The 16,783-nt window shown below is 39.0% G+C and overlaps 1 protein-coding gene across 1 annotated transcript in view; it reads right to left on the reverse strand.

Moving 5' to 3' along the window:
- Positions 1-16,783, reverse strand: part of LOC126263439 (mutS protein homolog 5-like) — a 265,557-nt gene that overhangs the window by 53,107 nt on the left and 195,667 nt on the right. The window contains exon 17 of the mRNA XM_049960532.1: positions 10,567-10,707. Coding sequence (XP_049816489.1) covers positions 10,567-10,707 — 141 coding nt within the window. The remainder of the gene's footprint in view (positions 1-10,566; positions 10,708-16,783) is intronic.

Consider the following 16,783-nt stretch of genomic DNA (forward strand, 5'->3'; position numbering starts at 1 on the left):
AACATACCATAACCAAACAAGTGACGTCGCCATCCAAACCAGGCCAAAAAACATTATGGTGAGCTAACACTTTGATGTGTGACACCCCCACTCCCTCCCCGATCAGCATGCAGTAATTGCAGGATCTCCAAATGGAGAGCTCAGGGAACCACTACACGAGGAGCTGAATAGTCTGTACAAAGGAGTAGAACACCATTAATGATAGAAATGATGCTGAAACACATAGTTGTTACAGAGGGTGCCAGACGCCTTTCATGAAGGTGCCCCAGGCCAGTCACGTTGTACACAATGTATCACGTTCCATAAAATTGAATCAGTAGCACAAGCCTGTGCGACCCAAGTTCTAGTGATTGGAAAACCATCGACAGTTTGTTGAGTGCATTCATCAACGTGGAAGCAAATTAATTCCTCCTGATCAAAAACTAGGTCCAGTCCAGTCAGAAGATGGGACAGAGCATCAGCATTTGCACATTTAGTCAGTGGGCCAAACTGAATCTCGTAGTTGTACCGAGAGAGGAACAGTGCCCAACGCTGAGGGGTTAAGCAGTGAAACTAATGGCTCATGATCGATGATGAGATGGAATTTTACACCTTAAAGGAAAACATGAAACTTCTTTACAGCATAAAAAATGGTGATGGCTTCTTTCTATTTTTGTGAATATCTAGTCTCAGCCAAATTAAGCATCTTCAATGCATATGCAAAAAGCTGCTCAGAGCCATCAGAATATTTATGTGCTAAATCAGCCCCCAGCATATGCTGGGATGCTGACACTAAATGTTGACCTGATCAGTAGATTACGAGGCAAGAATGGAAAACGCCATTTCACGTGCCTGTGGCTAGTGGAAAGACAACCCCTTATGCAGCAAGGCATGTAGCACCACCAGCAAAAACTGATTATAAATGGCTGGCCTCGGTAGCCGAGCGGTTCTAGTCGCTCCAGTCTGGAACCGCATGACTGCTACGGTCGCAGGTTCAAATCCTGCCTCGGGCATGGATGTGTGTGATGTCCTTAGGTTAGTTAGGTTAAAGTAGTTCTAAGTTCTAGGGGACTGATGACCTCAGATGTTAAGTCCCATAATGCTCAGAGCCATTTGATTATAACTGACGGCCTGTAACACTGCACAGTTGTTGAGACGCTCAGCAGTGGGGGAGCAGGAGACCACAATACCATCATGATAGTTGCCACAGCCAGGCACAGAGTTGTTTGAGAAACTGCTTAAAAATCACTGGGACGATGACCACACCAAATGGTAACTGAAAGCATTGGTACAAGCCAAAAGGCAGAGTCAGCGTCAATGGGTAGTTGCAAATATGCATCGTAAAGGTCGATGTTGGAAAAATATGGACCGCCAGAAAGCTTAGAAAAAAATTTGTCACAGCATGGCAAGAAATATGTGTCAGTGATAGGCTGAGCATTGACAGAAACTTTGAAATCACTGCAAAGAGGTAACCGTCCTGGCAGCTTCTTGACAATGGCAAGGGGGTAGCCCATTTGCTGGATGCAGTCAGTTGGATGGTGCCGGAAGCCGTGAGACTGTTGAGCTCCACCCTGACTTCATCGGAAATAGTACACCCGAGAAGGTTAAAGACATCCACACCACAGAAATTTTCGGTGTGTGCATTGATCACCTCCAGAAGTCAGCAGCGAACCACATATTTATATATGACTGGGGCCAAGAAATTATCTAATATTGGAATGCTTTGTTTATTATAGGTGACTAATGTACATGACCCTGGCACTAAAGAAGGAGAACCCAAGTCCATGTATGTTTGCAAATTGAGTAATGGTATGGTAGCACCAGTGTCCTGACTTGCATGTACAAAGCCTTCTGATAAACCTTGACATCAATAAAAAAGGTTACTGGGTGCAACGAATATTGCTGAAAAACAACTGGCATCCGTGTCAGTGTCTGCAATAGGCTGTTGGAATTTTACGTTACACACAGGAGCAACGAAGCCCATTTTGTGGCACTGACAGCAAACAGCCCATTGCTTATGATGATCTGGCCTATCATGAGTGACAAATCATGATTGAGAAGAGGGAAGCATGGAGTACTTGCGTTGTCGTTGAGTCCTGCATTTGCTGCACTGCTCCTGCGGCCGTGGCCGGCCACTGTGGTATTTTGCTCATGCGCAGACGCAGACTGCTGCCACCATATTGTCCCCCTGTGAATTGTCTGACAAGCTGCGGGTGGAAGCAGAGTGAACTTCTGCAACCTCACATCACAATTGAATTTGAGTACCCACAGCCCTTGAAACCTCAAACAATTGTGCAATAGTCAGAACATTGAAGAGGGAGGGGTTTGGTTTTCACAATGACAGTTGAACCTCATGACTGAGGGCCAAAACCATTTGGTCAGCATATGGCACCTTACATACATCAGTCACAAAGTGAAAACGATGGCTCAAACTGTGAAGCTCAGCTGCCCAAGTAATTTAGGAATGTTCCAGTTTCTTGCAACACCAATAGAACTCAACTCAAGCAGCAATGACGTGCATCTTTTTACAGCAGTATTTCGAAAGAAGGTCGCAAATGTTATCAAAAGAGAGTGAAGACGGATCCTGCAGGGGGGGCCAGCTGGCAAAGGACTGATATATGCAAGGCGATAACCACAACAAAAAGAAAGCACAGTAAAATCAGTCAATCCAAATGTGTGAAAATAATGCTAATGCCATTTTTCGTAGGCTTCCCAATCTTTGACAGACTCATCGTATGCCAGAAACTGTGGGGGATAAATGACCAGGGTAGCGACAGACAAAACAAGAAGCGCAATGTATATCGTTTTATATACCGATGTAGAATTTCCCGGCACTTCAGAAAACAAAACTCCCGGGAGGGGGTATTATTTTCGTATTACGAAGGTATAAATTTGAATTCCACCAAACACCGCATGCCACTTTCCGAAGCATTGAAATCGAGATTGCGATGCACTTTTGTAAGCCAGTCATAGCTCATGTGACTTGATCTCGCCCGTTGATGACAGCATAGGACACGTGATGTAGTCAGCCAATAGCAAGATCACTTTTAAGTAGCGCGAACACACAAATAAGAAAAGTTCATGGTTTAAATTAAGATACATCACACAAATGTGCCAGTAAATTTTTTAATAACGACGTAAATGTCTGATCTGGGCTCGAAATTCTTCTAAATGGTCGTCGTCAAAGAGTTCATTTTTAAATGAGAGTCAAACGCTTTGTGATTTAAGAAATTCATCGTACATTCTCACACACAGTTCATCTTGCACAAAAGGAAAATTGCTTTGAATGTAATGCTTTTCAAACCACCATTCACTATATTTTCCCGCGACCTGTTAGAAATAGGTTCGTTTCAGCAGTTGCAAGAGAGCGCCAGATAATAGGCGTCACAGCGCTTGCGCAACTACGATGACGCAGGAAGCTCATATGTTCGTACGTGTAAAACATTACCATAAAAGATCTTATATTATGTCATAAAAGAAACAAGACATCATAGGTTACTTCAAGAGCATCGGAATTTCGTGAACCACACTAAAATGCACAATTCGGCTTAAAGTGCACATTCGTATGTCCATATTCGGATGTAAATTTTCTTGGTGTACCAGTGCTGTATTATCTCATGTTTGGTTCTTTACTATGGTATAATGCCATTATGCACTTGAAATGCAGCGAACAGTTGAAACCAGCCAAGAGTGTGAAATTAAACTCTTCGTTTCAAATAAATTGACTGCCTCAGCAGAAAAGATTAATACAAGCTCTTTAGCAAACCGACAAAAATAACTTCATTGTTCTGCAAGGCGATTAATGCTTGACTGCCAGAAAAGTGCAAATAAAATCTGAAAGTAATAACATATTTTTGCCTTCCGTTACTTAGCGAACGTATTTTAATTCATTTGATAGCTTCTGGTGAAAAAAATCCATTTCACCATCATTTGACGTGAGAGCAATAAACGAAGATGAAACGACAAAGTCACTGAAAATAAAGACAGGTCACGTGTAGATGACCCACCTCCCCACCACAACTCTGACTGCTCTGTGCATCAGCCCCAGATTTACTATATTCCCGAACCGGGGCAATATTAGGTAGTGGCGCGCAGCCACACTTCGGTAACCAGAAGCGGGTGAAGGTACTACGCATACGAGACTAAACTGCGCAAGAACCCGCCCGCAACTGCTCAATCAACTCTAATTTAAACAGTTTTTCTCTTTCCTCTCGTTCATTTTTCGTTGCTGCAGTATTATTCTGCAGTCGCGGGACAAAGTAATATCCTTAGAGTATTGGTTCTTACCAGTCAAAAATCACACAAATTTAACTGAAAACCAAAACAATGAAAAATTCCCGGAATTCTAAACAATTCCCGGGTTTCTCCCAGATGAAAAAATTAATTCACACAGTGGTCCTACGTACACGCTCGCAAAGATCAATAGTTGAAAGGCCACTAGTGATGTCACGACTGCAAAAAGTAGTGCAACAGTTGAACATGGAACATTTCAACATTAAATATATCACTGACATCATTAGATTTATGTCACTTGTTACAAGGACACTGACAAATTTTGTTGAGAAACTGCCAAATTCACGTTACTTCCTTAAAAACAGCTGAATTCGGGTCATTTCCTTAAAAACAACCAAATTCGCATTATTCGTCACATTATCATTTAAACGAATTTTTCCTCTCCCTAATTACAGTACATTACAATAACTGGTTTCCCAGTGCTTCATCTACTGTTTCGTCATTATGCATCATAGGTAACATTAAAACTGCTTTGTTTTTCTCTGGAATAAAGGAGACCAAAGTGATATATTTTTGGTAACCAATGAGAGATGATGATATACCTTGAGACTTGGCAGGTAGAAATTCTTGGAGAACCAAATTTTTGTTTGTTCTCAGTGTCTATGCATGTCAATCGCTGTTCTATTAGTAAGAAAGCTAAAGGGTAGATTGTGTATGAATTGCTGACGGACATATTTCTTTTGGAACCCTCGATCCAAGTAACTGATCTCTTGACAGTTTCTGTTGGCACACCAGAAATATTATTTGGGCCTGAAGGTTGCTTTTCACAGTATGTTACTAGTATGGATGATTTTGGAATCAGCTAAAATGAATTTTTTGATGTCACATTTTTCCAGCTTGTTAGGTATATACTGAATAAAACTGCAATGCCCACAGAAAGCTGACAGTTTTTCATCTATGCTGACAATTCCACAGAGAGTGTTGCTTTTTTTTTCAATTAACCACAATTCATCCAGAACTAAACAGAAGGGTATTAATATGTCATTTGCTTTTCTTTGATCCCTAGTGTTCATGTAATTAAATTGTAAACACTTAAGCAGGAAGAGACAACTCTGAATGACATTTGTATGGTTTTCTTTCTTGACATCTATGAAGTAAAGTAATCCTAGAAATGTCATTTCTCAGTTCTGGAGATCGGATGAATGTCTCTTTCTCTCCTATACTACACAGTTTCCTTTTCATATTCAATATAAATACTTGTATATTTCATTACAGTATCAAAGACATCCAAAGATACGATGCTTGTGAGAGCAGATAATTCAATAGTAATACATTTGGTGACAGATTTTTGCCCAGCAAATATTTTCACAATTTATTTGGCTTCAACTGAAATAGCAGATTTTCTTTTGTTTAATCTATTTGCCCCTTCCTGTGAAATACATCTCATTTGCAAGCCTACTACACCTTCACTACAATCGTATTTTGGATCATACTCCTGCTCACTTCGTGATTCACACTCGTTATATTCAATGACTTCCTCTTCTTCATCAGAACTGTCACCATCCCCATCTGAATACTTTATTTCATCATCTGATTTCATAATGGATAGCTCATAGAGTACTGTCAAGTGTGACTTTTTATGTGACCTGAACAACAAAAATTTCTTTTGTACTTTGTAGACCACTTGCATACAAAACCAGACACAAAATAACAACTATATTAAAGAAGGGAGAAAACAAAGAGGAGAAATTTTACTCACATGAGTAAGTGTGCAGTGTATTTTGCATGCCAAACATGATGCACTCACTTTTTAACTTCCCACAGATGTACAACAAGTGTTCAGCAATGGACACAACCTTATCAGCAACATGGCTGAAGCAGCAGTGAAGGAACAGCTGTTTTCCCAGGCCCAACAATCAATCTAAACTTGCAAAAATTAAATTTATTTTGTGCTTGATGTACTTTATATGCCAGCCCACCTGCTGGTGGGTTAATTATTGAATGTCCCTTGCATTATTAAGAATATAAACTGCAAATCACATGTTACAGGTCATCTTAACCATCTTAGCTTGCAAGTTTTGCATAGGGGATAATATCAGATTTTAACTTACTTTTCCTTTCTCATCCACTAATGTCTTGAGACATCATATTATGGGGTAACTCATAGTTGTTGCACAGAAGGGTGTAATAATATGTGGTGTTCACTCTACGACATCAAGTAGACAGCTCTTCAAACAGTTAGGGATACTGGCAATAGCCTCATAGCCTGTTTACTCCCTCATATAGTTTACTGTCGGCGATCAACTAGAGTTTGAAATTATTAGTTACATTCATAAATATGACACTAGAAACAGAAATTATTTACACTAACCATCACTCAGCTTTAGTGTGTGAGGTAGTCAGACACAAAAACCTTTCTCTCACCTACCCAGTTATATCAGAATTTAATAGATAACAAAAATAACTTCAAACACAAACTGAAACCATAACTGCTTGACAATTTCTGAATATACAATAGTATGATTTTGTGTGTTCATGTTTCAGAGAGTCTTGATCTGTAATTACGTGCAGTGGGCCACTAAATCAAGTGATCTATCCATGATTTAATGATTTGGCTTTTGGTCTGACCTGTACTATCTTATATTGGAATTCCTTCTGGCCAATGCGAAGAATGGTTGACGACTATTAGGCAGTATGTGCAGCCTTCTGAAAGTGTAAGTAGTCTGACAATGCCTATGTGGATTTGCTCAAATAGCTGGAATGGCACGATGCAGGTGCCACATGGGCAGGTGGGGATGATAAGGCAACTGATTTTATTCTGCTGAACATAACTTACAGTCTCTATCTTTATGCCAAACAGATGATCTCTTCACAAAAGATATTAATGCTTGAACTTCTGGATGAGAGACACTATGAAGTGAGATGACAGCCTAAAGTCAGAAATCAGATGTAACAAATGAGTAGGCAGTTAGTGTTGAGACTTGGCAGTATGGCTGTGCAGTTATGTTTGGTAGGCTGATGCATAAAGTTGCAACACGAGTGAACAAGCAAGGAGCAACTTTAATTCTTCCTCCTCCTCCTGTCTATGGCAACACCTTTGAAATCTTATTATTTCACAGTAATCTCAATACACTGCACAGTACTAATACATCTGATACAAACTGTGTGATACGGTCCAAATATCATAGTTGGGTGGCAATGCTTTCTCCAGTTTCTGCCAGAAAGCATGTGATGGTAGTTTATAGTCTGTGTAAAGCATGAACTGTTGATCTTCAATCGGGTGATGAATTTTTTTCACAGCAGCATATGCAGATTAATTTCCTCTGTGAAATTATGACCAACTTGCTTGTGAAGATGATTGTTTTTAACTGAGAAAATGTGAGAGGTTACAACAGACTATTGCACTGCAAGACTATATCTGGTGACGATTCATCTGCTGCGATCTAGAGATGCATGTGATGATGACTGAGATAAAGAATGCTGCATCTCTGAACTTGAGATCAGTAAAGCCCACATGAACTGCCACCATGCACAGTAATGTATTACTGACTTCACAAAACCATTAAAAATTTATTAAATGGAACAGAGAAGTTGGCTATGCCTGAGAATCACCTTAGCTCACACATTACAAAAGGCACTGCAAATATAATAGTGGTGTAAGGATTAATAACCAAGCCATGTCAATATAAGTATTATAAAAGTCTACTGAGGGTGTTCAAGATGTTCTGTCTTGTTGTGTGGCATGCTAAGAATACTGTCAATGCACTCTAGCACAATCTCATATCATGTGTTATCTCGTCTATGAGTCAATAATAGTTCTGTGCTACATTATAGAGTTGAAATTGCCAATCAAATACTCAGGATGGTGTGAAAACTATGAATTTGAAATATTATGTGGAATGATTGATGTATGGCACAATGTGCAGACAAGAAGGATCACTGAAAATAAAGTGATGAGCCACAACATTATGGCCATCTGCTTGACAGTGTGTTTGTCTACCCTTGGAATGTAATTCAGCACTGATTCTACATGGCATGGATTCAACTGGTACTTTGTTAAGTTTCTAGGGTATGTGGCATGAGATGCCTACACACAAGTCTCAAGCAATTCCAATAAATTATGGGCCAGTGGTTGGTTAGGGCAGAGCTGACACCTAACAGCATCCTAGACGTATTTCCTCTGGTTCAGATAATGTGAACTTGGTGGCCTAGACATCAACCTGAGTTTGCTATCATGCTCATCAAACCTCTACAGCTTGATTCTGGCTGTGTGACATGAACAGTTATCCTGCTGGAAGATGCCACTGCCACTGGGAAAGACATCAACCATGAAGGGGTGCAGGTGGTTCACAATAGTGTTCACGCAGACTGCAGCTGTCATGGTGCCTTTGAGAACTACCACAGGTCCGATGGAAGCTCTCCCGTGGTATAACATTGCCGCCCATGAGCTTGTGTCCGTAACATGGTGCGTGCTTCAAGCAGCAATTAGCCTGTGTGAGGGTGTATATCAACACAATCATCAACTTGTTATAAGAAAAAAAACACGAGTCATCCAACCAGCAACACATTTCCATTGACCTACAGTCTGATCTCAATGACCTTGCGTCGACAGCAATTGTAAATGAAAATGTTGTTTGGCCAACAGGGGAATATGTTTGCTGTGGAGCCCTATGCTGAACAATGTATACTAACTTGTGTTTTCTGAAACACTTGCACCTGCACCAGCATTGTACTCTGTCATCACATCTACCACAGATTCCAATCAATCCTCATTTACCAAATGGTCTAGGCTCTGACCTCTTTGTTCTGCATTGAGAGGCATGAATGCATAACACCCTGTCACCTACTCATGATTTCACCATCCTACAAACATTTTCCATAGATGCTCATGACAGTAGCATGCAAACAGCTTTATAGCTTTGTCATTTGGGACATAGCAATCTGCCCTTTTTCAAAGTTGATTATACCAATACATTTTACCACTTACAGCTTGTATTGTCACTAGAATGATTGTTCATTCGTCTCTGCTCTGCTTATATACTTTCTTTACCACATCATATGCCTGAAACACCAACAAGCAGCATTCAATCTCATGGTATGCAGTGGTAATAATGTTGTGACTTTAGTGTACCTGACTGCTGTGGACAGTCTTCAATGTGCTGGATGATCTGGGACTGTCCAAGTGCTAAATTGTCTCTAATCATCACATGGGCACCAACTGAACTCCTTTACAGATACAACAAGCAGTGGTTAGGACCAACTGCTGTCTGAGGAGCAACAGAACTCCCAAGCAAGCAGCAGGGAGAATTCTTGGTTTGCTAACTTCAGCTTTTCAAGTGTCAGCCTGTGTAACCTCTCAAGAATGGGAAGTCAAGGCATTGTGATAATGTGTTGTACAGTCGAATACAGTTGACTGTCTTTATAGGTACTGAGGTAAGTGATGCCTGGAGAAGTAAAACTTTGCAAAAATACAAAAATCAGAGAGGAAAATCAAATCAAGCACATGAGGAAATTTTGTTAAGCAGTACCTATAAGACAAAGACAGCCTACAAATGGTTCAGACTTTTAATTTTTTTCTGTGAGTAGTAAATAATTTATGATTGAAGAATTCTATGGTGAGTAAGTTACTGTTTGCAAGAAAAGGTGTTCAGAACAAGATTAACATAATTTAATTACAATTCTCATCTTCAAGAAGTATCAACATTGCCAGGTTACTTAAATGTTACAGTGGTTACAATGAAATTGGCAGTAAAATCACCAAATGTTGTTTGAACCAGCTTTGTAATAGGATCAGTTTCTGATGTAATGAATCTTTTCATTGTAGTATTTTCTTGACATAATTGACTGAATTATCGTCAAGGACTACATAAAAAGAGAGATAAAATGGCAGTAGAAAAAAAAAAGATCCATGTCATTGGCAAAATTTTGCAAATTTCTAAGAATGCCAGGTTTCAGATTCTGGGGGAAATACCAGTAATCTTGAAAATTTCTCAAGTGTTTCGGATACCTTCCAGGTTGGATTAAAGGAGGATATGGGATCTATTCTGAGGGGTATGCACTGATATCATTTCATGTCATTGCACCTTCACTGATTTCATACAAATCAATCCATTCATTTCATTAAGCGCACTTAACGAAGTTCATTCTACTGTGTGTCTGAGAAGCTAATAGCAAATATGGGATGGTGTAATAAAAGGTATCACACTCAAAATAAAATATACAACTCATTTGCATAGTGTAATATTTATACAAAACACAAAAGAAGGGGAAACAAAAACTAAACTGGAATTGTTCATTTCTTTTGATCTAAGGAAACAAATATTAAGCTGAATACCTGATTACATATTCACAAACCTTTTGTGCCCTTTTTACAGTAGTTTCTTTCACTCCAAGAGAAAGTGCAACTCGTAGTGTAAAACTTGATTCTGTGCTTCCTTCTTTCAATTTATATAAATAAATAATATTATCATCTCTATCAATAGTGTACTCCAGCACCTGAAATTTAGATGCTAAAAGTTTAAAATAACACAATGAGTTTATCACATGTAGTTATGGTCATGAATATGGCTTAAAGAACTAAAAAAGTAAAACCAATGTGTAAATCCTTGGTTGTTCAATAAAAAGATTTTCTTGAAATTTCAAGGTCCTTACCAGCTGAAATTTCAAAATATTCCCAAACTAATATTTGTCTTATGTGAGAGCATGTTTTACTTTACTAGTTTTAATGGCCACAAATTAAAGTTTTTGAGCTCCTGAGTCACTTATTAGTGCAAGTTCAACTAGGATTTAAAGTTTTATCAACAGTTCTGTAAGCTGTTCTGCATTACTTTCATCCAACAATATTCTCTGCCATGTTGTCTCATTGTGAATCCTTGAAAGGATCATGCTCACAACTGTTGTCTTTGGAATGTTATATCAGCAGACTTTGACAACAACAACACATAATGTTTCGCACTATGTAATCAATGGATGGGATGCTGTTCACACTATGGCCATCACTGACTGAAAACAAGACACTGCAAGGAAGTTGGTAAATTGCTACTCTGTATTGAAATTAGTAAAAAAGAACTTAACTGTGAATATTCAGTTCTGATATACAAACAAGCATGTTCTGATAAGGACCATATTTAACTATCTTTTTTTTATAAAGTTAAAAATTTGCCTTTGGTTTGAGGTGAGTGACAAATTCGCAGCTACGTGAAAAATTCTCATGTGCACATTATACTCTGTACTTCTAAAAAGCCTGATGTGGGAAACAAGACCTGGAGACTGAGAACCAATGGGCAATAAGGAAGACAAAACTTCTTTGCAGATTAAAGCTGTGTGATGGACTGAGACTTGAACTCGGGCACATGCTCTACTGACTGAGATACCCAAGCACGATTCATGACCCGCCCTCACAACTTTACTTCTGCCAGGACCCCATCTCCTACCTTCCAAACTTCACAGAAGCTCTCCTGTGAAACTTGCACTCCTGGAAGAAAGGTTACTGCAGAAACATGGCTTTACCAAAGTCTGGAGATAGTTTTCAAATGAAATCTTCACTCTGCAGCAGAGTCTGCCCTTATATGAAACTTCTTGGCAGATTAAAACTGTATGTCGGACTGAGACTTGAACTTGGGACCTTTGCCTTTCACAGGCAGGTGGTCCAACAACTGAGCTACCCAAGTACAACTCATGCCCCGCCCTCACAGTTTTAATTTGCCACGAAGTTTCATATAAGCCCACACTCCACTGCAGAGGGAGAATTTCATTCTGCAAAAACATCCCCCAGGTTGTGGCTAAGCTATGTCTCCACAATATCCTTTCTTCCAGCAGTGCTAGTCTTGCAAGTTTCACAGAACTTTTGTGAAGTTTGGAAGGCACAAGATCAGGTACTGGTGAAAGTAAAGTTGTGAGGATGGGTCATAGTTGTACTTGGGTAGCTCAGTCAGTAGAGCACTTGCCTGCAAAAAACAGAGCTCCCGAGTTCAAGTCTCGATCCAGCGCACAGTTTTAATCTGCCAGGAAGTTTCAAATCAGCACAAACTCTGTTGCAGAGTGAAAATTTCATTCTGGAATAAGATAGATTCTTAACATCTGCTAGAGGTAACCAAACCCCCTTCTTCACCTTTCGTTATGCGACTCCACAAACAATGTTTCAAATCAGAATCTTGCAGTGATTTGTAAACATATACTGTTCAGTATCTCATAATTCCATGCTTTTCAAAATTCCCTAACTCTTCCAGTACACTTAATTTCCCTGAGAATTCTTGCTTTTCCAGACAGTTTGTTACCCTGAAAGCCTATGCAAAGATGTGTTTGTAATTAAGTAAGTGTGAAACTAGACATAAATGTCACAGGAAGGGAAGATGTATTAATCACATATATAAGAGACTTACAGTTTAAAAGAAATTGTTCCACTCCACAGACACAATTGACAAAACATTTTGTACACAGTCAGTTTCATATTTATAGTGATGAGAAAGTTTAGAATGCTACCAAATATACAAACTGATAAATATTGATTTCTACCCAATAATAGATACAAGCCCAGGAGAAGGATTGCTATCAGAAAGATTTAACTGAAGGGCCATTGTGTACCACGTGGACCAGTGATCCCATCCTGACCATCTCCAATTCAATGAAATTTTGCAAAGATGCTCCTCAACAGTAAAACTAAACCATGCAAAATTTGAGCTCATGAGCAAAATAACCAAAGATTTAACAAGCATTTCTGTAGAGGCTGCAAAATTTTGTGACAGCTCTGCAAAAGTTTTAGCCAAATTTAAGATGATGTGAAACCAAAACTAGTAGTAATCCATAGAATGTACTTTAGGAATGAAAAAACCACACAATACTGATGTAATATACCATAATATTTATTATTTTACAAACTGGTTTTCGGCAGTTACACCTTCATCAAAACTGTAAAATTTTTGGGGTATCAAAGATTTTATACCTGTTGCATATACAGAAAATCTCAGCTGGTTTTTAAAGATGACAATTGTTAAGGTTTGACTTACGACTAAAGTAAGATGAATGTGTAAAACTATTTAGCTCCTGTGTGAAACTATTTAGCTTATGTAAAATATGTGACACATTAAATAATGAACTATACAACAAATTAAAACAATTGTCCTGAGAAGGAAATAAGTTGAACAACATGTAGTAAACTTTTGGTGATTGAACAAGATAAACTCAACAGGCCGAATATTACAAACAGGTAAAATATTACAAGTGTGACTAAGAAGGCAGTGAAACATCTACAATCATCCAAAATGATTCTTTTAATAGTAAATGTACATACAGTAACTAAAATAAAGGAAAATGGGGCATATGAGTAGGAGGGACAATTTACACTATGATCAGGATGGCATTGTTAGCAGTCTCTGCAATTAGAAGTGGCAAGTAAGGTAACTGTGATCATTAAGTGCTATGTTTGTGAAAGCAGATATATGTTCTTCAATTTCCATTATTTCAAGGCAGTTCATTTTCCTCCCTTAGTGGATGTTATGGAAGAATTCATGTTGCACATTGTAAATGTGGCATTCTTTAGGTAGAAGAAAAGTAGAGTCTCCTTTTCCCTCTCCTTCTTCGATGGTGGTTTTTCAAGTGGGTGGATATTGCCATGCCAGACTGCCCCTTATACAGGTTTTCATAATTACCAGTGATTCTGTATATTCCACTCTTTTGCAAAACTGATGTGCTGTCTTCACCATTGAGCAATAAGTGTTCAATACGAGATGCATTCAAGTTATAAGGCCTCCGATTTTTTTTCTAATTAACTACTCACCCGAAATCGATGAAACTGGCGTTACTTCTCGACGTAATCGTCCTGCAGACGTACACATTTTTCACAACGCTGACGCCATGATTCCATGGCAGCGGCGAAGGCTTCTTTAGGAGTCTGTTTTGACCACTGGAAAATCGCTGAGGCAATAGCAGCACGGCTGGTGAATGTGCGGCCACGGAGAGTGTCTTTCATTGTTGGAAAAAGCCAAAAGTCACTAGGAGCCAGGTCAGGTGAGTAGAGAGCATGAGGAATCACTTCAAAGTTGTTATCACGAAGAAACTGTTGCGTAACGTTAGCTCGATGTGCGGGTGCGTCGTCTTGGTGAAACAGCACACGCGCAGCACTTCCCGGACGTTTTTGTTGCAGTGCAGGAAGGAATTTGTTCTTCAAAACTTTTTCGTAGGATGCACCTGTTACCGTAGTGCCCTTTGGAACACAATGGGTAAGGATTACGCCCTCGCTGTCCCAGAACATGGACACCATCATTTTTTCAGCACTGGTGGTTACCCGAAATTTTTTTGGTGGTGGTGAATCTGTGTGCTTCCATTGAGCTGACTGGCGCTTTGTTTCTGGATTGAAAAATGGCATCTATGTCTCATCCATTGTCACAACCGACGAAAAGAAAGTCCCATTCATGCTGTCGTTGTGCGTCAACATTGCTTGGCAACATGCCAAACGGGCAGCCATGTGGTCGTCCGTCAGCATTCGTGGCACCAACCTGGATGACACTTTTCGCATTTTCAGGTCGTCATGCAGGATTGTGTGCACAGAACCCACAGAAATGCCAAATCTGGAGGCGATCTGTTCAACAGTCATTTGGCGATCCCCGAAAACAATTCTCTCCACTTTCTCGATCATGTCGTCAGACCGGCTTGTGCGAGCCTGAGGTTGTTTCGGTTTGTTGTCACACGATGTTCTGCCTTCATTAAACTGTCACACCCACGAATGCACTTTCGACACATCCATAACTCCATCACCACATGTCTCCAACTGTCAATTAATTTCAATTGGTTTCACACCACGCAAATTCAGAAAACAAATGATTGCACGCTGTTCAAGTAAGGAAAACATCGCCATTTTAAGTATTTAAAACAGTTCTCGTTCTCGCCGCTGGCGGTAAAATTCCATCTGCCATACAGTGCTGCCATCTCTGGGATGTATTGACAATGAACGTTCTATCTCTTTCCAGTCCGGAGAAAAAAAATCGGAGGCCTTAGAACTTGAATGCACCTCGTAGTTTGTCCACACTAAATGAAATTTTGAAGTTCTTGGATCCAAACTTCCTGGCCACATACAGACAGACTTTTCCTAAATATGGAATTATGCACCTTTTACTAAGGTCTTTAGGCAGTGGGTTGAGCATAGGATAAAGAAGACAGTAGACTTTTTGTTTTTTATACATTACGGAGTACATCGTGGCAGCAGTGTAAAAATACTACCAATTAAATATAATATTACTGAAACGCTAATGCAAGACCAATTAAATGATCTCTTTGTGTGTTACAATTTACTTAAGAGGTCTCAATATGGTTACCAAAATGCACAATCAGCAACTGACAAGAAGCTGTATTATCAGTTCTATATGATTTTAAGAATAGGGAGCACACTTATACCAGGTCTAGCACTTCTAACCATAGTATCTGGCACTATCTCACACAGTGTTTTCATTAAGAAACTTGAAAGATATGGAAGAACTGAAATAAGACTATCACTACTGAAATTGTATTTGACTAACAGAAACCAAATGATTGTTGTAAATTAAAAAAAAAAAAAAAAATCTGGCCTTCCCAAGCTAAAATAATGAGTCCCACAAGAATCTGTGTTGGAACCTTTCTTATTTATTGTTTATGAGAATGACCTGCCCAACTTATTATCATATAAATCCATTATGTACACTGATGACACAACTTTTATCACATCACATAATGATGTGAATGTTGTCAAACAGATGAACAACTCCTTGATGGAAAAGGAAGCTCAGTAGTTCTATGAAAATGAGTTGACATTAAGTATCACGTCCTCTTTTCCATTAGAAATATTAATAATGGATCAAATGAATTCAAGAACCCTGTAAAATTGTTGGACATGTACCTCAATAGTAAATTATGCTGGAACATTCATACAGAAATGCTCTGTACTTGAGTTGGCAAGGTTTTATATCTCCTTGGGTAACTGAAAAATTGTGAGAGTACAGAATTCATGCTCATGGCATTCTATGCTTTTCTTCATACACACTTGCATTATGCAACACTTCTTTATGGAAACTAAGCTGGAGCAAAAGAGGTTTCCTCTAGCAGAAAAAGTCATTAGATGCAGTTTTGGTTTCAGCAACTAAACTTCCCGCAGACAGTAATTTATTGAGTAAAAATACTTACAGTATGCAGTCTACACATACTCAAAGTACTTAGGCATGCCAAACAGAACATCCGCATGTATGAAAGTAAATTAGATGTGCACCCATATGAAACCAGAAACAGGAACTTACTGGATATTCTGCAGACTTGTTCATGTGGAATCCAAATAGTTTGCCACAAGTTCCCCCAAGTGAAATTCCCTGATATTTCCCTTATTGCCAGAAAACTTTTAGCATTTTTTCCTCACAAATTTTGAGATTTCAAGGGTAAATAAAGGTATAAGTTGACAAAAAATTGTAGGGACTTCTGTATTTTCCCCCATGTGAACAAAAATCTTAAGTACTAACATCAACATCTTTTGTAATGGACTGCTTTTAGATGGAGAAAGCAACCCAAATGGTATATATGTTTCAGTAAGACTACTGTTGTTATTTTATTTCAA

Source organism: Schistocerca nitens, chromosome 6 (assembly GCF_023898315.1).
Source record: "Schistocerca nitens isolate TAMUIC-IGC-003100 chromosome 6, iqSchNite1.1, whole genome shotgun sequence".
In the NCBI taxonomy this organism is placed as follows: Eukaryota; Metazoa; Arthropoda; class Insecta; order Orthoptera; family Acrididae; genus Schistocerca; species Schistocerca nitens.